The sequence below is a fragment of the Trichomycterus rosablanca genome, chromosome 20 (genome assembly GCF_030014385.1).
Source record: "Trichomycterus rosablanca isolate fTriRos1 chromosome 20, fTriRos1.hap1, whole genome shotgun sequence".
Classification (NCBI taxonomy): domain Eukaryota; kingdom Metazoa; phylum Chordata; class Actinopteri; order Siluriformes; family Trichomycteridae; genus Trichomycterus; species Trichomycterus rosablanca.
This window is the reverse complement of record NC_086007.1, coordinates 6,794,353-6,817,082: the sequence shown is the minus strand read 5'-3', so window position 1 is coordinate 6,817,082 and position 22,730 is coordinate 6,794,353. Positions and strand designations below refer to the sequence as shown.

The following is a 22,730-nucleotide window of genomic DNA, read 5'->3' as shown; positions in this document are numbered from 1 at the left end:
AAATAGCGACTTGTGTGTAGCTAAATGAAAACGGGGTAATGATCCAGCCTGTACACATTAACTATGGCTTTTAAATTTTAGCTGACTGTATTTTTAAAACCATTTATGAGTTGAATTCAGTCAGCTAGTTCAACATAGTGAGTTATTTGAATTCCCACTTGACTGTGACATGCCCCTAATATGTATGTCATTTTTAAAAGGAAAGATGAATGAAGAATAGAAATGCATGATTAATGTAATTTTTCTGAGATGTTTAAACCATAATACAAGCAAAGTAAAGTCTTAAACTTCTGTAAATAGGTCTGTAGAATGAATGGTTTAGTAACAGACTTGGTAATCATGTGATCTGGTTTTCTTGTTTGCATGTTTAATGCTGTTCTTTCACATCCTTCTCTCTTTCTGTCCTATACAGACAAAAAAAGAGAGAACGCTAGTCTCTACTTGTCAGCGACTGTTTACCTTGTTAAAGACAGACTGACAATTCCCACAAGTCTATTTAAGCAATTTCCTGGCTGTGTGCCAGGCTGCATTTAAACGACTAAATTTTATCTAACTATGACATTTTGCTAATTTGCTGCCTCATTGGGCACCCTTATCCACAAAAGTACCATTCCCTCTGGTTTTAAACTTTTACCTTTTTAAATATTTATTCTTGATATGAGAGCACATCTGTTTCAAGTGTATTTAGGGTATACCTACAATAGCTTACTTTAAGCTCTCAAAGGCATTCTTTACATCATATTTCAACACTCTGTGCACTAAACTTGTTCAATCCCTGATTTAAATTTGGCTTGGGTGGGAGATACATACACACAAAAACAATTAGTGTGTCTATAATACACACGAAAAATGAAAACAATTTTCCCATATAATAAAATATAAAAGTCAATGTGAATTTTTTAGCAATGTTTTTTTCTAGGTCAATTTAAAGTAGGTAAACAATGAAGTCTTTCCAGAAGAGACAGAAGAGCACAGTCTGTAACAGATGATAACGTAATGGTTCCAGGTTAATAGGGATAAGTAAATTATAATATCTAATTATTATTTAGCCTAATTTTCCATGTAAAACTAATTTAGTTGAAATAAGCCTTAAAACTGGGGCTTTCTTTGCCTTTGTAGGTGTCATTGTTATAGCAATAGAACATAGTGGCATTAAGTATAAAACAAGATGAAATCCAGAATATATGTTAATATACAGAAGCGTGATATTGATATAGCGGCGACATATCAGACACTATGATGTAGGACTCAAACACTAAGTGCAGACGAAACAGAAGGCAGAGACTAGACATGCCCCTTTGAATAAAGTAAGTTTAAACTACACAATGGTGACTCACGTGAACACACAGCCTGTTTAGGTCTAGTCCTGCTCGGTCACTTGTAGAGCAGAGGCAAACGGCTGTTGTGGCAGTGGTTTCGGCTCAGCTTTCCTTCTTCCTGGTAGAGCGAGGAGTTGTTGGAGAAAGAAGGAGGTACTGAATGCTGCTCTTTGCTGGGTGAGTAGCCAGGTGGCTCTGATGAAGCAGGAGGTGAAGCGCTGTGGTTCTGGTTTTGGTTCTGACATGATGGTTTCCGAGCTCTTAGAGCCTGCCGTTCTGCCAATCGACTTCGTAGTTCGGTAACTCGTTCCTCTTTCTGTGACAGACAATAAAATATTTTTCTTATATGATTTATACCAGAGGTGGGCAATTACATTTTCCAAGTGGCCACGTAAGAATCTGGGACTGTTGTGTGTGATTTAGACTCAAATAAAGAATTACATAATGAAAGATTTTTGTAACATTATGGCAAATAAATGTAATTATAACAAATGTAATAATGTTTGTAATGTAAGTCAAAACAATGGTTGTCAGATGTTATTTAACACTTTAAACTCCAAGGAAATTTTAAGTATGACAGGATCTGTGATTCCATAGCATTATTTTCCACTAATAAGGTACCTTAAAGCCCTGTGATGGATTGCCTTATCCAGGGTATTTCTACTTTGCATTCAGTGTTTTAAAGTGGTGCATACAACCCTCAAGGACTGTTATATATAATTTTGATGTATTAAACGTACACAGACAGTATATACAAAAAAAGCAACAGATATATTGTTAAAGAAAGGGAAAAAAACTTGCCTCCTGAATAATCTTCTGAAGTTCGCGGTTCTCTCTCTCAAGCTGTCTGGATTTTTCATCGTCATTGTTGTTGGTTGATGATCCTGTTTTCAACGTGTCCTGCTGCTCAGACTGCCACTCCCCACGCATAATCAAACGTCGCATCTGCGTAACCACATAGCAGGCAAATAGAAGTTGATAGACAGTAAACCTCTTTTTTTAAGTCACTGTTAATATTCAGCCACTTAAGTGTCATGACAGCTAGCAATTTTGGATGTCGCAGGCTTGCACCATGCTTTTTAAAATGCTGCTAATAAATATTTAACATGAAATTGTTATTGGCAATGGCGGGGCTTGGAACCTAAACCTGGTTTAAGTAAAATCTGTTGGTTTTGTGTTAGAAATTAACTTTAAATAAAAAAAAATGGAAAAGACAGAAGTTAAATGAAACCTACATAGATCTAATTGTTGCTACATATCAAATGATGTTGTGTATTTTTTTTCCTCACTTTGTATTACTCAGTACTGTGTACAACAGCACACTTGTCTTTTGGTTCCAGCCCCTTCACTTTTTGAGGTCTAAAATGTGAAATGTGTATTTATTGTAGGTTTATGTATTCATTACACTGTTTGTTCTCTGCACTGTGCAGATTGTATTGTTTGCACTTGTGTGCACCCGGGTCCTGGAGGAACGTTGTTTCGTTTCAGTAGGTACTTGTATAAAATAAAGCTGAAATGACAATAAAACTTCTTGAATCTTCCATCAGTTTTGGCTTACACACCTTGGGCACAAAGAGCACTACCAGGGTTATGTAGACAGAGAACACAATAGCCAGAGAGGCAAAGGCAAAAGAGGCGTCCTGCTGAGAGGAGAGGATCATTGTCACTGGAGCGGTGATCATACAAAGAACCTAAAGAGAAAGAAAGATTCTTCAATGAAACAATTTTAGTAAAAACTGGGTAAGAGTGAATATACATATCCTACGTCATTAATTACTGGAACAATATCTTATACAGTTCCATTGTATATACCAGTAAAACTCATGGTGGTACAAAAGAAGATACATTCCCACCCTTAGAACCATTTAAAACATTACTAAAGAAATATGATGGGGAGTTTAGGTTCAACTAAGATAAACAGGAGAATAATAAGCAAATTGGAGTGATTTGGAACAGTTCATTCATTCATTCATTCATTGTCCGTTTTACCACTGCTTTATACTGGTCTCACCCAGTCACTCAATAGCAATCATTTAAAACTGCCAATCCACATTCTGTGTGGCACACACTCTTCCAGCTGGGCTGCCATGTTACCGATTTCTATATCATTAACTATTTTAAAACATTAATGTAATTGAAATAATGATTTTAAAAGATGCCAGCTGCTGACTCTATTCAGGATGAGGCACTTTTTGAAGATGAATGAATATATTGGGGGGGGAAAAAAATCAACAAAATCTTTGTTTTTAATCATTTGGATTAGAGCTTCTACTACTAAATTTACTTTTGTGGATCAATTGATTTTGTTTATTTAATTATAGTTTATTTATTTCTCCTTTTACTTATTTTCTTTAGTTTTATTTGAGTCTGTTAGTCGGCTGTTCATTTTGTCTATTTGCTCTGTTTCTTTCTTCCTTTATTTCTGTATGTCAGTCTTTTTTCTACTTTTTCCTGACTGTAAGTTTGTCTGGCTGTCAACCTATTTAGGAAACATCTATCAGTCGACCTTCCAGCAAATCAATTTACATGTCTGTCAGTATTTCAGTTTCTCATTCAGTCTGTCTATCGATCTACCAACACTCATCTTGGTTAGAAAAGTTCATGCCATCAAAAGTGTCCTATCTGCAAATTACATGCTACTATCCAGGCTCTGGAGATTATCTAGGTGAAGAAAATCATTAGTAATGTGGGAATTGATAGCAGCCTTCAGTCACACTCACAGCTACGTTGTAAATGGCCATGCCAACAGCTCTGTGGTCATTAATCTTCTCAGTGGATATGGACTTGGTTTCATAGGCCAGAAAGATGCCAAGCAGCAGAAGAAGACCCTTATAACCATACACCACACCTGAGAAAACAAAAGCCAAGTAAAAAGAGAGCACCACTGCTTCTTCTAGAGTTATTTAACATAGAGACACCTGTGTAATCTCAATGGGCTTTTATTTTGTATCTGATAGAAATTGGTTCCAACAATAATTGTATAACAATAATTCTTTGGAAAACATGAATAAAAAGATGCTTACTATTTTTACTGACTTAAAGTCTGAACATAAAGTGTAATCATGGGTCTGATAAAGCCGAATGGCTTTTAATAAATGTTTATTCACTAGTGTTAGTGTACAGTGATGGAAGTACAGGGGTGAATTTTATAAAGCAGACAAACAAAGCGAGGAACAGGTCCTGAAATGTTGAAAACACATGCCCTGAAGTATTTACAGGTGGAGTATTTGTTGCATGAAAATACAGTCACTAAAGAAAAACAGTCATGAACTGATATCTTCAATAATCATGTTGTCAAATAACTATAATTAACTACAGCACTCTTTGCTTGACATTGCAGTGTTTCTTGTTCACAGGTAGACATAAATGTACAAGCACTGTGTATGCATTCGTTCTCTATAGTCTTGACCTTGACATATTCTATTTAAAAAGTTTTAACTGGTGGCTAGTTTATCATTAGGGGTTTAAAAAGATGACAGATTTACTCATATTGTAAGTAAATCCTTCACTGTAATTCCTTGATTTGAAGATAGAATGAGGAAAAACTACAGGAAGAAGAAAAAAATGATGTACCAAGCCATGTGTTCATCTTCTCAGAGCTGCAGTGCTCCAGTAAAGGCTGAATCAACACATCCAGATCTCCTTTAGGAGCTTCTTTAGTAAACTTCTGCTCAAAGAGTCAAAGAGTAGGAAGCAGTTATCAAGGGAGCAAGAGAAAGAGAGAAAAGTGGAGGATGGGTGAATTAATTTGAAAATGTAGTGCAGAACTAAAAACCAAAAACATGCAATTAATTTTATATCCTCATAGTAAAAAGTCTACATAACTTTATTATATAGCACAAATGTCTAAAACATTTTTACAAAAAAAATAACTGTCTACAAATATTACCAGAACACATGTATATGCAAATTTTTGGTATGGTCATGAAATGAATTGTCACACCTCTACAGTAACGTGCAAAGGGTCGACAATCTGCCAGATCATCAGAGACAGAACATCAACAGCCAGTAAAACACCAACAGTTGCATACAGCTTCCACGGCTCTAAGTGCTGTGAGAAAAAAAATATTTTATTAATCACAAAGGTTTTATAAATGTACTACAATATCACAGTATGATAGCAACACTACATACACTATAAGGCCAAAAGTATTTAGACACCTGACCATGAGCTTGTTGGACATCCATTAAACAAACTAATGATATTAATATAGAGTGACCTCCATGTGATCTTTCCAGCTGTAACAACAGCCACACTTCTCACAAGACTTAGAAGTATGTCTGTGAGAATTTGTGTCCATTTAGTCAATAGAGCGTTTGTATGGCTGGACACTGATATTGGTCAAGAAACCTTCAACTGATGTTCCAAAGCTGTTCAGTGTGGTTGAGGTCAGGGCACTGTGCAGGTCACTGGAGTTTTCTTAAACTGAGCTTTTCTTTGTGTCTCTATAGAGCTTGCTTTGTGCACAGAGGCACAGTCATGTTGGAACAGGAAAGACCCTTCCCTAAACTGCTGCAAAGTTGGTAGCATATAATTGATTATTTATTGTTGTCCCTATATTGTTATCCATATAGGTATCCATACAGGAATATTTTAGTTCTTGCATTGTGTATTACATTACACATTTATCTACTAAATGCCAGATCTTACCTTCCTCTTTTCTTTTTTCTCATCCTTCTTAGTAAAAACAGTATGAACCCACCAGATCTTAGTGAACATGCTGCCATAGGCCAAACTGAAACCAAGGCCAAGCAGCCACAGGCGAAACTAGAAAAAAACCCCAGATAAAACATGTATACAAAAAGTTAAGTAATAAATATATTAACCTAAATCACAGCAGAACATGTAATTAGTTATATACATAAAACATTTAATTACCTGACACACTACAGGAAACTGAGACCTGTGCACATGGAGCCCATCCATGCCCAGTGGAAAGACGGCAGCTAAAGCAAGCACACAACCCACTGCTGTAATGTTATTCAAGTATGGCTGAGAGTTCTGGATATACCTGTCAACACACAGACTTAATTGTAATGTCTACTCAATATATACATTCTATCATGAACATCAGACTTCCTCTTATTCACTAAGCAAAATGTCAAATAAACTTGGATGTGGTGCACATTTATTTTAGTCTACACTGTATTATATTAACCACAGTTGCAAAAAATCCACATATCCACATTGTACATGTCTGTCTACAGAATAAATAACAAATAGCTTTATTTATTTAAACAGCTTATAATGTATGAGATAGTGGGATATAGCCTATGCCTGATTACGCTCTACATATCAGTACTGTACTGTCTGAACATTTTTAAGCAGTTACCTGATATTGCTGTTGTAGATGTTAAATGTGAGACAGGCTATACCCAGCAGGATTCCCAGCCCAGCAAATACTGACACAGAAACAAAAAGCTTCTGGGAAAGGAAACGAAATTTTTCAATCACCACTGTCTGATCTGCTGGAGGACCAGCGCCTGCAAAGCGGAAATGAATAGATTATAAAAATATGAGAGAACCTCAAGAAACATCATTAACACAGCAACATAAAAGTAGTGAGAGCCAGGTTGCTGTTGAAAACACAATTTATATTAAAAAAGAAAGAAGGGAAAAAAAGTTGTTTTTAATTATCTTTATTACTTTGCTCATTCTGATTATGGAAATAAAACAAGTTTGTGTAATTTGTGGCATTATTTGTGCCAGGTTTTCCAAAGTAGATATCTCATAATAATGACTGCAATCTACCTGTTTGACAAGTATGGTGTGAAGAAACTCCAGTGACCTGCACCAAGCCCTCAGCCTAACCCTATTAAATACTTATGGGACAAATTGGAACATTGATTTTTAAGGAGTGACTACCACACGTTTTGCTTTTAAATACATCTGCTTTAGATATATCACAATGATGCATGCCTACAAAATTAAAAAATGGACCAGTTCCCTACTTAATCCATACTTTGAATCCTTCAACATGTACACATGGCACAACTTGTTTTTAGGTAATGATACAAAACCCACCTCCTGCAAAGTACTAACCTTGTGTTGGCAGAAAAATTCCACTGACGTGTACTTCCTTTTTTAACTTGTTGCCTACCCATACTTCTAACAAGCTTTAGCTTAATTGTGCTATGTTGGGCGTGCTAGAATGAGGATATGTCTACCAACACAGAACTTTCATAATTAATATTGTTATTGGGTATTAATGTATCTGGCTTCCTCAAAAACGTAAAGTAAATGAAGGTAATTTCCATATTCTTATCAGATACTGTTTTACTGTAAATGATTAATGCACATTCATATCTCCATTGGCTTTAAATTTAGTATTATAAGTAGGACAGACTGTAAACTTCCACTCATAAATAAAGGATGCAATCTAATCCTAGCTGGGAGGAAACACTCTCTGTTCTCCTGCCAACACAGCTTGAGTCAAGCTGGTCAGTATCAGGGACAGAGTGAAGAGTAGGGGGGCCAAAAGTCCTTGTTAGATCTAATGCCCTGGTGCCCTGGGTGTGCCCATGTTTGTTTGTTTTTTCTTTTCAGAATGTCAGGTCCCGAATTGGTACAGAGTGACTTGCTGTTAGTTGTACATGTAGGTTTAGCTGTAAGGCTGTGTTCACCAAATATATTGGGCCTATCAATCTTTTCCAGAACTTGTTTCTATCATTTTATGATAAATTAAAAAACACTTAGGCTCCACATTATGTAATTTTTTGTTGACTCTGTGATGTTTATGCATGAGTAAGTAATGAAAATCTTGGTCCTAATGTTTGTAATCTGCGGATATTTTTAATTATGCGCGGTCTGCAGATAACATATTAATATAACACAATCCTACAAGCACACTGACCTGCCCAATGACAGTGGACGTGCAGCAACTAGTAAAAATGTGACTAGTAACAAGTGTCTCAGAGTAAGCACATGCTAGCCCCCATTAGTAGAAATTGATGTCAATCCATACAAGTGAGCTGTAAATGAATGTCTGAACATATAAGCTGCTGAATACTATTCAATGGCTAAGACCAATTTTGTTGCAAACATGAACAGACAGTGGATCCTTCTTTTCTGCTGATGAACCAGCAGAGACATTATGAAAATATCATAATTGCAGCCAAGTAAAACCCAAAGTCATGCTAATTTAAATCCAAACCCTCCAGCTAAAGCTCTTCGCAAGTTTCCAAGTCATTTGGATTTTACTTCCATTTAAGTATAAGCTGGTGGGATGTAATGTAACACACTTCATGTGCTGATGGGCAGTAAAGAAACAGGAAGATGGCATATTGCAAAAAATGTAATGCTGTGCTTTAGTTTGAGGTCAGTTTAAATATTTATATGGTTTAAGAATATGTATGCTTTTTTGAAAGCTACACATAAAAACTTAAGGCACTTAAAGTTGAAACAGCATATTTGACTTCATGCTAATTAAAGTCTATAACATGAAAGCACTCTTGTTTTCTGGGCTATATTAAAAAAGTTAAAACTTAAAATTACAATCCCCTCCACAAAAATTAGCCAGCTACACTGAGGAATGCCTTTGGCCCTTTCACTCTCAGACACAGCCAATCATGTCTGTGTAGGTGCCCGGCTAGCCAAACAAAAAGCTGAAATTCGAACTCGAGAGCTCAAGAGCTCAGCAGCGGTGGGTTAGCGCATTAGGCCGCTGCGTAACCTGAGCATCATAATTTATTACAACATTTATTAATCGTAACCTTGTAGTTTGCTTCCAAAACAAGTAAGGAAATTCTAAGCTCAGGTTCTCCTCTAATATCAGACAATGACAGTGGAATGCTGTCATGCTGGCAGAATTATCAACTCAATTAGATCAGTGTGTATGGCTTTAATCGTGTCTGGGTGTGTGACCTATTAAATAACATCCTAAGGACATGGTGTTAAATCTGTAATGCACAAGGGAATCTGACTTGAAATTGACTTTCAAGAGGCAGAGTAATTTGTAGATGTACTTGGAATCTCATTAAAGCTTAAACATGACAATGTTTAATGTGTAGTAATTTGCAGTTCGACTGTGTTAGTGTTTGCTTTCCAGGCATGAAACTTTATCTGCAAACTAGGAAATTATGTTGGAATATGAAAGTGATTTTGCCAGTTCCGGAGGGTAGTAATATAATCGTATAGAGTCATAATAATGAGGTGTATAAAGTGTAATCTGAAAAAGTGCAGTCTAATTACTTATTATTTGAATCTATTTAACTCTAAATAATAAATCCTTTCTCTGTGTTTCATCACACTCCATCATTTGGCACATCTGTTTTGTAAAGCTTTTATAAATTATTTAATCAAAACTTATTTGTAAATTAAACTAAGTGCGAAAATAAAAACCTTCCAGAGATAAGATAATGTAATTATGCATTTTACAAGTGGATATGCATAACCAGCGTATACAGCAAAGATAACCAGTTTATACAGACAAAGACAGAAATACATCAGTTTTGCCCTGAACATACAATAAATATTACAAAAATAATAGCACAACTGGATTGTATTCTTTACTACTATAGTATAAATCAATCTGTTGTGTACCTTTCATTAACTTTAAACATACAAAATGTCCCATTAGTGTTCACCTCTTTCATTCACATCTCACATTCAGGACAATATAGACTTTTCTTTAATATTTGATGTTTTCTCCCATGTGCACAGCCTCAGTCAGCTCAAAGGGCAGTTATGTGCTAGTGACATATTAAACAATACATCAGCACTTTGTCATGCCAAAAAATCAATAGCAATCATCCTCAATCATGACAGACAGAAAAGGATGAAGAGGAAATGGCATGGACATAGATGGTGACAGCTGTCTAGACTGAGAAGAAAGGAATCAATCTGCCTTACCTATCCATTTGTCATTTCCGTACCAAGAGAGATTGCCTTTTGTGCTGTCATAGTATCCAATCTTTTTGTAACTTCCACCTGCAAGATACAATACTAAAGCTTAAAGGCTGACGTTAAAGAGCTCGGAGAGCATAACAAAGTAAAAAAAATCCAGGTTCTTTATTTGACACAAGTCTGCCTATCCCAGTATATAATAAATCTATCACTGACGAAAAGAGACAAGTCACTCTAGCAATTGGTAAACACCAAACTGTTTTATTTTTGTAATTGTTCACATTTACCAGGCTGTATTTCCACTAATAACCTTTTTTTGTTGTTTTTGCTTAATTCAAAAAGTCCCATTTTCTCAGAAAGGAAAAAATTTTCTTCACTATTATAAAAAGAATTCCTAGAAAACTTTTAAAGGGCAAATTATTAAAAATCTTCACTATACTATATAACTGACTAATAATAATAATAAGAATTCCTAATCAAAATGTCTATTTCAAAGTAGATTTCTACAGCATTTTACATTTTTGGTAAAGAATAATTACTAATACATACTGTTTTAACATACTTAATCAAATACCTTGCAGTTGTTCAATAAGTGTCCAAGCCATTCTGGAACCCTGCGCATCAAATACTACATGGCCCTAAAAAAGACCAAAATGTAAAAGATTTACAAGGCATAGTAAATGTATACATAGTAACTGCATCTGACAGTCGAGATTTCCAAAAGCCCCAAACAACTTAAGATTATATTTAATTCTCTACAAAAAAGATGTTTATTTGGTGTGGTTTTATGCTAAATCAAGCAGTGATATACTATATTACTTCATTTTTTAAATATAAATAATTTTATGAGTATTTAAACATGTATTTTTACTCACAAAGCAGTATTACACTGTCACTGACTTTAAAACAAAGGCTTGAAAAACACTTGAGTTTGATAGCTTTTCTCAGCATGAACTTAAAAAGTCTGTCATGTCTACAAATAATACAATAATACAATAATACAAAAATATAAAGCTTTTTAGGCTTAAAAGTAAAAATGTATTAAAAAAATTATAATGACTAAAATAATAATAATAATAGCATGATTTGATTTTGGTTGGTGTGCTTTAATATTACTCTAAAGCTTTTCAAAGTATGCTATTATGTTTATTATAAACTAGAATGTAAACAGCACTGCTATCTCACTATAAAAGTTAGCTGTGATCGGCACATGTCTGTATCTCAAATTGCAGTCTTGTACATTGCAGTGTGTGGATTTAGCACACCACCTAGTGTGTGGTTTACTGTGTTGACATACAATTTAGTACAATGACAAACAGTGAAAACAGTAGTAGCAGCAGCACACTATATATAATTGAAATAAAAGTAAAACTATAGGCAAATTTTACCTTTGTTGCTAAATTAGTGTACATAACTGTTGTGGCACAACATTACTTGTATGTAGCCCAGCAGTAAACAGTAAAACAGTAGTAGACGTAGTATTAGTTCAATAGTTATAATCAGTTGGAAAGGCTAGTTTTATCTATTTAAGATCAGTAAAATAAAAATGTCCATAACATTAGATTATGTGCTATCTCAGTTGAGACAATTCATATCAAAAGCAACAAAAATTCTACTGTTACTTACTGATACTCCTTCAAATGAGCTGGTATTAAGGGCTCGGTATATCTCTGCTGTGATGTCCTGGTTATTGTAGTTGAAGTCCTCCAGTCTTCTTCCTTTCGCCTGTAATGGTGCAACCGTCTTGTTAAGAGCCAAAGCAAGAGCCCACACTGCATCATACGCCAAAGGAGCCTCTTGAAATCCTCCCGTCTCCTCAGGATTTTTTCCACCAAGTCGGGACATAAGCTGGGCCAGGAACTCCTGTGAAGTCTGGATTAATGGGGGAGGATAAAATGTGAAAATATCTGTCAACTAGGGCAAGTCACCCTGGTTCTGAAATAGCAAAGCATTCGTTACCTATCACACTATGTACCGTCATGTTTAACTATTTGTATGATTTTCCCATTGTGGAACGATGTGTCAACTTAATGTCCACTGTAATCGGGCCCATGTCTTTCAAAAAGTTCTATTCATGTTTACTTGAGGTGAGTGAAGCATTCATTATCTTAGATGTTTGTCAGATTTATTTTGTGACTTTTGTGTGGTAAGCCAGACAACACTGCCATAATGAAGATGTATTTAGGACAAATTAAAAACTTAAACTCTTCTCATAGTGTGATGCTTGTTTAGACACTTTAGGTTACTTCACATGGCAATATTTTATTTAAATACTGTTTACATTTACACTGACCACAATTAATTGATTATTGAAAATAAATGAATCAAAATTCCTAATATATATCAAGTGGTAAGTAAAGTAGGAATAAAAATAACAATAATGATATAAACCAAAACAAAAGTAAATTATGATGGCAAATGGTGTTCTAAATGTAAATTCTAAAGACTCTATCCATAAAGAGATTCATAAAACAGTTGAGGTTTTACACACCAGATCTGAGGCACCACGGACAGTCTCAGGGTTTAGCATAACAATCTCAGTAGTGACGTGTCCCTCCACTGCCTCAGTCATTTGCTCCACTGTACAGTTAATAGCTGGGTCTTTGATCTTAAACCAGTTGTCTGCATACCAGCCAATCAGGAACCACACATACTTTTTCCCATAAAGTCTCTCCTTGTAGACCTGTAGAGAGATAAAAAAAAACACTGAATAATGACTGTTAATCAATCAGTTTAAACACCCAACTGGGACACACCCTCAAGTTGAATTAATTAAATTAATTAAATTCAGCCACAACAATGACTAATGTGTAAAAAAACAATTATATAAAGGAAATTCTAGCTTCCAACTTTGCAGCAACACAATAGGGAAGGCCCTTTCATATTCCAGCTATAGGGTGCCCCCTGTGCACAAAGCAAGCTCTATAAAAAGTTTAAATGAACACACAGAACCCTGACCTCGGAGCCACTGAACAACTCTGGAATCAACTGGGACAACAATTGAGGCTTTCTTGACCAACATCAGCACCCAGTTATACAAATGCTTTTTTGACTGAATAAACACAAGTTCCCACATACATACTTCAAAGTCTTGAGAAAAGCCTTTTCAAAAGAATAAAATAAGAATGATCAATAAAAATATAAGACTTGTGTTTTATTAGAATGTAAAAGAAGCCAAAAGCCTGATAACGTACCTCACAAAAGACCTTTCTTGCCTCAGTCTCATAGAAAAGCCCAACGATAATCCTGGCATCTTGGCGCTAAAAAGTAATAGAAAAATAATCTTCACAAGTGGGCAAAACTGTACAAAACAGTGCACTGATTACACATTTAGCTTTCCATAAAATACATTTTATAATTCTGGTATATATGTTTTAGTTTCTGACAGCAGTCCTTAAACATTCATTGTACAGATATAAACCTTTAATACATAAGGCAACAGATATCCAAATGTGTTTGTTTGTTTGATTCTTAATGCCATGTCAGATGCTATGGCTATTATCATGACTGAATAATAGGTTCCATCTTTAAACAGCCAAAGTGGGGGTCAATTTGTTTCTTTATAGGAATACATGAAGAGACTTTATAGGGATTAGGGTGACTGAGGGTGTATATGGTGTTTTTATGTTGACATCCATGTAATTTTATTATTATTATTAAGTGTTATCAAGTCAAACTTCTGGTGAGCATATGGAAAGTGTTTTTTTAAAAACATCCTGCTTTCTGTTTGGGTCTTCAGGCCTCTGTTTAAACCTTACTGAGGAAAAGGGTTATCTCATGAGAGGTTATGTAAAATAAATGCTGCAATAAAAATTATATTTGTTCCTCGTGTGCTGGTTTAGCCCCAGGCTGCAGATGTTACATGAAAACTGTCACTTGATCTGTGGCTCTGGATCTCTATAATGCTTCCATGTACCATCTGCAGGCTAGATCACTGTGCATGCTGAGGAGGCAAAGCCTGCTAAATTTTTCATCAAAGCACCTTTAGATTCTTGACAGCCACAGCAGGATCAGTAAGGAAGCTCTGTCTAACGCTTATCTCGATACTGGCTTCTTTTACCCGCTGCTCCAGATCATCCAGCGTCTAAAAAAGGATCGAGAAAGGTGGACAGTAGGAAAAAGAAAGCACATTTATGTACAATTAAATAAATAGATGTTTTTCTTCTGCAGCTGCATTAATGAATTATAGAATCCTACTGGTGTAAAGGATCAGCAGTTGACTTGTGTTGGTGTTGACAGCTCTTAACATGTGCTGGAGGCCCATGTGTTAGCCTCTTCGGCTAGGGTGTTATTAAACTGGAAGGAATCTCCAGAGTGCACAAGAGTGCAATCCAATAATTATTAGAAAGTGAGCAAGTCTCTGATTTTCTAAAAGCTAAGCTAATAAGCCAAACAGTTAGCTTTATGTTTGTTACCTTTTAAAAACCATGATTGTGGAATATGTTTATGCAAATTGAGACAAAAACTCATTTGTCTTTAGCCATGAATAATGCAGGCAAGGTCAATAGCAATTAGCTTGGCGGCTGTCAGCACCTTGTCTCCAGCCAGCATTTTCTATTCAACCTACCAGTAACGGTGCTGGCTAGCTAGATGGTCTGTTGTCTGCATGTTAATGCTATCTACATCTACATCTATCTACAATCATAATTATTTAAAATATTTTCATGAAGCCAACATTACAGTCCCAGTAATTTTTAACTCTACTGCACCATTCTGCTTTTAAACATCTTGTCTTATATCCAACACTGCAATTATTTACAGTTTTCTTAAAATCTTTAACATTTGTAACTTTTCAAAGCCCTTTGTTCTACCAGTATTATGGGTAATTATTTTAATAATCTTCAACGACTGCTTTATCTAAAAAAGCCCCATAACAACATGCCAAAATCCTCATGGACCATGACCACGAGGACAGTGGACAGTGATTAATGCAAATGCATGTAAGAGTTATTTTTCCAGTAAAATTAATGAAGTTTAAAACTCCATACTGTAATTACTCTTATAATTTAACCAATTCTACAAGTTTTGTATATCAATTGAACTATAAGTTGAATTAATGTTGTATCATAAGCTGCAGGCAAACAATAGCTAGTGACAGTTCTTTGATGCTAAATCTAAACTGCTGCTTCTTTCTGTTGTAGTCATAATGTAAATGGTTTTCATTTCAATTATTTTAATAAAGAGTGTTTTAGAGGCTGACCGATGTAAAGACTTCTGTTGTCTGTTGGATGGTAGCAATCTTGGTCCACTTCCACTTCTGGAAGAGGCGTACACGAGTGGGGTTATGCAGAGTAGCTGAGGGGTGTGTCCGAAAAAATGTTGGGAACCGCTGCCTGTTGGACAGGGCAGGAGAGCTGGAGCCATATGAAAACTGAAAATAAATAAAACAGACAGTGAATAAAGACACAGTCTGAAACACTACGCTAAACAAATCAAGCATTTTTATTGTGCAAGAAAAAAAACATACCACCCCTGCTTCCTTCTATAAAATTTGAATTTACCAAACAAACTCCACAATAAGATTAACTTCAACTCAATTTGACCAGATGTTTGATCCTACCCTGATAAATAATTCACTTTGGGAATATACTGTCCGGCATACAGAACACTGAAACTCTTCTGCCACACTGAGCAGCTTTGACATCACTTGTTTTCCACAGGGAGCCGTAATAATTTCCACAGGGAGTTGTAAATTTTAAAAGTCAATGTATAAAATGCATAAAATGCCTTAATAAATAATTCACGGTATATCTACGTTGGCTGGCATATAGTACATCAATAGCTGCTTGCAAAAGCATGCAGCTCTGATGTTAAATGCTTTCCACAGTGAGCCATTACTAAGTTTTTTAAACATCAGTGAATCCGCAGCAGATGCAGCGACTATGTGCTGTCAAATTAAGACAGCTTCAGAGGGTGGAACTCGCCTTTCAGGCGGTGATTAAAAATGTTTGGGTGGGTGCAGAACACTGGGTAAAACCTACACAGACATGCTCTTCTATTGCCTCAGCTAAACTGTTGTTGATATATTCAGTAAAAAGGAAGTCACAATAAGATGCTTGCAAGGTTTTCTGGAGGTCTGTAGGAAAGTGCTGTGTTGATTTACAAATGTATACATTATAAAAAGCTTAAACAAAAAATCACTTATTAATTCAAAACATCAATAACCACCTATTCGAATAAACAAAACCAATAACATCAAACAAACATAACCCACGTATCAACCAATCACCCAATTAACCAAATTAAATTGACAGCTGGGTTAAATTTCACTAGCCACAACCAAGCATGACTATATTTGTAATATTACCTTTACGTGCCCATAACCATTAAATCATTTTAGTTACTTGTGAAGCAGGTTGCAAGCCTGATTTCTGTTGCTGTAAAAACAACTGTGCAGTCAGAAATATAATTACTTCAAGGCAGCTTTCCACAGATTAAGCCTCAAGTAACAGTGGTAATAATTCTCACAAAAGTGTATTGAAGCTGATAAAGGAAAAACCCACCACTATAAGGTTCCACATGCGAGCTGCTTCAGCCACCAGTGTAGAAACAGAGCTGCAACCCGGCATCAGTACAATCTTTATTGGTTCTGTGTACAGGAGATCATAGAGAAGCTTTGTGGCTTCACCTGGATCACACTAAAATACAGGAAGAAAAATTTAAATAATACAAATCATACACATTAATAATGCTCAAAATTATGTTTATAAATGTAATGTAGTTCAGGGTTCTGAACAGATCTCCTGAGAAATTCCAGCTAGCTGATTTCACAGCTTCACTTACACACCACAATACCTGGTAATTTAGTCATGATTTGAAAATTGATTAGTGGTGCAGGAAAATCCTGTGCTCACTAAAATACTACAGCTGTACTGAACTTCTACCAGACAGGAGAGTGCTTGGGTCTCTTTACAGTGCAGCTAATTAACTATTGTTATTAACCATTTAGTTTACAATAAAGTCTTTTAAAATGTGTTCAAACACAAAAGCTATAAGACTCTACAATACATTTCAGTGCAGTAGGGGCTCCTGTCCTCTGCTGTCGGGTGCCCAGGCAGTAGGTCATCCGGGTACTTTTCGCATACTGTTGTATGTACTACTATGTAATACTACGTATTCAAACATACTAACTGCTCTCGCATGCTGCTTTCGCGTACTGTTCAGTATGAAAGTATGCGATTTTGGTAAGCTGCTTGATTTGATAGTAAGGTTACAGATTCAATGGCTGCCTCTGCCTTCTGACTCCTGCTTCCAAACAAGCTGGGATACGCTCTATATAACATCACAAATCCCACCTTTAAGACTTAATCACAGGCCTAGTGAAAATAAACTTGTATTTCCCTTCTCAACATAATTTTTGAACAGCACTGTTAGAGACAGGTTAAAAAAACTTATCCACTTTTGTCTTTAAGAACTGGATTTTAGGAGCAAACACTAGCAGTACATTTTCAATACATGCTTGTAAAGTTAACAAGTATTACCTAAGTCTAATAATAGGGTCTGAATGGTACAAATTCTAGAGCCGCTGGGACTAGATTGCTGGGGCTGACAGTGTAAAACTAGCAATTCATCATGGTTGTGGGTTGGTGCAGTGTGCTAAGTGTCACTGTTAGCTAACATTTAACCTGTTTAGGAAGGTTGTGGGGTTAATTTGCAAAAAAGACCACAACATCTGTAGCCTGATTTCCTTGTCCATTAGAGCCAGTGCACCAGTTAATTAAATGACAGCACACATATTTACTCACATCTATGGACAGTTTAGAGCAAGTCAATGTTCTGCATGTTTTTGGAAAGTGGAAGGTAACCCACACAGACATGGAAAAACTCCTGACAGTGATCAGAAACAGGGATCAACCCCAGGTCTTCAAATCCAATGTCGCTGTGTCTATACCAGCTCCAGCTCTGTTTTGCCCAGTTATACATTTTGTGAATGTAAACTACACAGTTTACCACAGTGAACAGAAAGTTTTACAACATGCATTATTTATGTATCTTATAGCCCGTGTTGCCAGCTGCTTTTCAGTGCTTTGATACTTTGTTAGGGAAGATGAAATGTATGAATAAGGTATGTCATTTGAATATGGTAATGTGACTCAATTCAATCTGGTCACAACAGCTGCCAATTAAATCACAAAGAAGCTCAAAGGCACCTTGTCAAGTTTGTATTTCTCTCTCCCTAGCTGTACTCCTGTCTTGCCTCATCACCATTAATAACTGATCAAAGTTGATCAAACCATGACAGCAGTCTGGAGATGGTGTGTGTGTGGTGGGTATTTTCAATTCTAGTTTTCTATTTATGAGGACCAAATCTACCAAATAGTACATTCAAATGTACACTGGAACATTCACGGCACATCATTGTACCCATGATACATGCAATGCCACCACTGTGTACTTTAGTGACCACTAAGTTTGCACAAATAACAAATAATAATTGATAGTACTGATTATACATCTAGACTAAGCTGGACACATTACAGTGTTCTATAATTTGAGCAATCTGACAACCCTAAATCTTATTTAAATCGATGATTATTAACCATTAGAGAGTGTCATTTCCATTATTAATTTATTGTTGTTGTTTTTCATTTAATTTCCATTCATATCATTTATTTCACCACTGATTTATGCTGGTCAAGGTTGTGGTGGGTCTGGTTTTCCAGGAAAAACTAGGCAAAAATTCAACCCCAACAGGGCACAAATCCATCGCAGGGCATTAGCTCTCCCCACACAGACATCAACCATGTCTGTGTAGGCACCTGGCCAGTCAGTAGAACCTGCTGAGATTTAAACCTGGGTATCAGCACTGCTGGGATAGAGTAACAGACCGCTCCGCAAACCGAGAGCCTGTTTTTGTTTAAAAAAATCTTTCCTATTAAGCATGACTTTCTCTAATCATAAACTACTTTTTTTTTTTTATAAATAAAGGCCCATATGCAAGACACTTTTCAGTGTGATGCTTGAATTGTGTTTTGTCTTGTTTTTGTAAATCATCCTTGTTCCCATATTTAAGTAAAGTCAAATCCAACAGTGCTAATTCACTCTTGTTGAATGCTAATTCTGCTTCAATCTTATTTTAAAAGAAGATTTGTAGGTGTTTACATATCACTGTTTACTGATCTACTAAAGTATCTGCTCCTCTTATCTATTTAATATTTCCAAAACTGCAATTCTGTGTTAACTGATGCCCGTTGCCATGGCAACTTTTCTTTCCTTCTTCTCGCTCTTCGATACAGAGTGTGATTTCAGTGCAGAGTGATGTATGCCAAACACAGTCCTGTTGCAATCACACTGCCAAAAGCTCTTGCTGCCTCCTGACCTAAAGCAGCATTTATATTTCAGTTCTGTAAAGTTCACAAAGAAACTTTGTATCTACTGAAGCATTTCTACTATTAATGTGATCTTAACAATAGATTTAAAACTAGGAAACCTTTTCCAACAAGGAAATAAAAATTATTTAGCAGCTTACGTAATAATTTAATGTTAAGGCTTCCCAAAAATAAATGTGATTAAAGGTTTTGCTTTCACAAATGTTTCCACATTGGGTTATTTTACGACAGAAAACATGTCTTAAGAATATGTATACATTTGTGTATTTATTTATCTTCATTTGTTATATTACACTCAGGGTTGTGGTGGATCCACAGCCTACATGTAAACACTGGGTACGCAGTGAAAAACACCATTGGCTGTGCACCCGTCTATCAAATAGAAACACACACTTTCTAACCCAGGTCCTTAAGACCTAGGAGCTGTACAAGCACACACACTACCAGTTGCACCACTATGATGGCCACTATTATACATGTGACTTTTATTCTATTTTATGGGGCTATTATGGTTTAAAATAGGCCATTTATTTATTAGGGTTTTAACGTAATGTTTTACACACTTCTGTTACATTCATGACAGAAACGGTAGTTACTGGTTACACAAGATTCATCAGTTCACAAGTTCAGTGTCAATTTTGGACAAATATTGCAGCATGGATCAAGGACAATTTTGTATCTCCAATTCACCTCACTTGCATGTCTTTGGACTGTGGGAGGAAACCGGAGCTTCCGGAGGAAACCCACGCAGATACAGGGACAACATGCAAACTTCACACCTGGGGATCAAACCCAGGACCTTCTTGCTGTGAGGCGACAGTGCTACCCACTGAGCCACCGTGCCACCCTAAAATAGGCTATTCAGTTTCTGATAGGTCTGCAATTCTTTGCGGCTCAGACCCAGATATAAAACAGAAAATCTATGATAAAAGTTACAATAATAATAATAATAATAATAATAATACATGAATTGAAATAAATGTAAAGTTCATAGGGGCCCACATATGCAGTGTTTAGTCCATTTAAATTGAATTTTAATGTCTAAGCATCTGGGAGGACAGCTTTAACACTTCACTAACACCAAAACCACAATCCAGGCTACTCTTGAAAAGTCTCAAGCCGCTGCTGAATACACACTTACGTGGTTTGATTGCAGGGAGGACGTGATTCAACCCTGATTCAGCTAAACCGTAAGGGGTGACTAATACATGAAGGGCTTTTGCAAGTACATTTTCAGCCTTGTCCACTTCCTCACATCCCTGTTGACTGTCCTATAATTTACTGTATGTTTACAGCATTATGCAGATTTTCTGATCTAAAACAATCTCCATGCTCTATTACAAATAAACTATACCATTCTATACCAAGCTAAGTTGTTTTCTCATGGATAAGCTAGATTTTAGTTAAAAGAAAAAAAATCTAGCTAAATCTAACTGTACAAACTATTTTTTAGACTGAGCTAAAACAGACTGACCAACACAGTTCACATTCTGTATTTTTCTGTAAATGCAAAAGTAGTTTGGATAACTAGCTGGACCACATCTACACAACAGTATCATAAAACGTATTTGTCTCGTTCCTGATTTATTTTCAATCGTTTAAATTACATCCTGGGTGAAAAACAAAATACAATGTTCAAATAATCGTTTAGTATATTGAAGAAAAAAGTCACATGGTCTTGTGTAAAAAGTAATTTTTAGTGTAGTCTTGTAATGTCCCCTCATAATATTAAGCTTAATGATAGTTCGTTAAAAACACACACGCAGGTTATGTGAAATTTTGACCCTACTATTTGCAGGGTCAATGTTTTTGTCCTAGTTTTGATTGTCCAGTTTCTGTGAGCCTGTGCAAACCACTGTCTCAGATTCCTGGTCAATCTGAGAAGCTTTTCTGCTTTTGCATTCTTTTTAACTGAAACTAGTCCTGTGCATTTCCCTCCATAATCAACAAGTGTACAGGTGTTCCTAATAAAGAAGCTGCTGCATATATTTAGAGCAGTTCAGTTTAACACTTCTTATTGTTCTTTTCTCTGTGTTATTGAAAATCTTGTCCTTGGTATTTATGATACAGTAAATACAGTAGATTAAACCTATATGTAAACATAATTTTTACACAAACTTAAACATACATAGTTATAGCTACCATATTCTTTTGGGATTGTTATTTTGATAAACACCAGAGCTGGAGTGGTGACAAAAATACATTTTTTGCTTACCATGCTGTCGTAATAGATGAGTTCTAGTTCATAGTCGGGCAGAATGTCGCTGCGGTTGTTCACCAGTTCCAGCGCCATCTGCGCAGCGGGGAGACATGCCTGTCCGCCGGGCCATCCTCCACTCATAGGGAATAATGCTCCAATATACAGCTTCTTCTTTCCTGTAACCGCAAACCAGCATGAAAGCAGCGTGAACATCCATAGTGTGGCTCTAAATTTAACGCTCTTCAAATCTCTCCAGCGCTCCATGAGTGCGTAATTCCACCCAGATTATCCGAAGTGCAGTGTGGGAACGACTCTCTCCACTATACTGGCATAAAAACCTGACAGTGTGTATTAATTATAAGACGTTTAAAGCTCTACATTGTGATTTATAACACACTCTATAGCGTTAATTTAGTAGAACCTAATTTAACTGCTGTCAGAAATGCTACATATTAACAAACTGCATTTCAGATACTTGGTCTTTTTACGCACGAAACTTTTATGTTTGTTTACAAATCTTTTTTGCTTTGTATCAAATATCAAAATTGTATGAATACTTACACATTAAAAATACAAATTACAACGTTAACGCCCCCCCCCCCCCCCCATTTTTAAATAAAAATAATAAAACAGTTACAAACGTAAATAACAGTCAAGACTGAAGACTGTCACAAGTGTGTTTGCTTATTAGTTACGTTTTTATCCAAAATCTGTCCTAGATATTCATTCAGCCCTAAAAATCACAAACTAGCAATCAAAATGACATGATAATTCTTTTTATGGATCGATGTGCTAATAATTTATAAAAACGCAAATAATCGGATTTTTATGGTTTATAAAAACACATGCTCATGTCAACAGGTGACTTCTCTTTAAGCGTTTACATTTTTACGCATAAAACTAATTCATACATTTACTTAGGAGAAAACAAGTTTACCACCTACAATCTGTGCATCTTTAAATTTAGGTTTCCAGTATTCATTTGGTATGGCTACTTCTGTTAAGAACTATTTGCTCAAATAAAAACAGCGATTTAT

The 22,730-nt window shown here is 35.9% G+C and overlaps 1 protein-coding gene across 1 annotated transcript; it reads right to left on the bottom strand.

The window, feature by feature from the left end:
• Nucleotides 1-1,297: 1,297 nt before the first annotated feature.
• Nucleotides 1,298-21,869, bottom strand: LOC134334802 (gamma-aminobutyric acid type B receptor subunit 1-like). Its single transcript, XM_063017263.1, has 18 exons — nucleotides 21,709-21,869; nucleotides 16,668-16,802; nucleotides 15,365-15,535; nucleotides 14,147-14,248; nucleotides 13,359-13,424; nucleotides 12,656-12,847; nucleotides 11,791-12,036; nucleotides 10,739-10,802; nucleotides 10,171-10,248; nucleotides 6,653-6,803; nucleotides 6,199-6,331; nucleotides 5,971-6,087; nucleotides 5,263-5,370; nucleotides 4,893-4,986; nucleotides 4,040-4,167; nucleotides 2,882-3,010; nucleotides 2,121-2,264; nucleotides 1,298-1,635 (listed from the first exon to the last, which is right to left on the bottom strand). The coding sequence occupies exons 1-18, from the start codon at nucleotides 21,832-21,834 to the stop codon at nucleotides 1,375-1,377; spliced, it is 2,445 nt and encodes an 814-aa protein (XP_062873333.1). The 5' UTR covers nucleotides 21,835-21,869; the 3' UTR covers nucleotides 1,298-1,374.
• Between the last annotated feature and the right edge of the window lie 861 nt (nucleotides 21,870-22,730).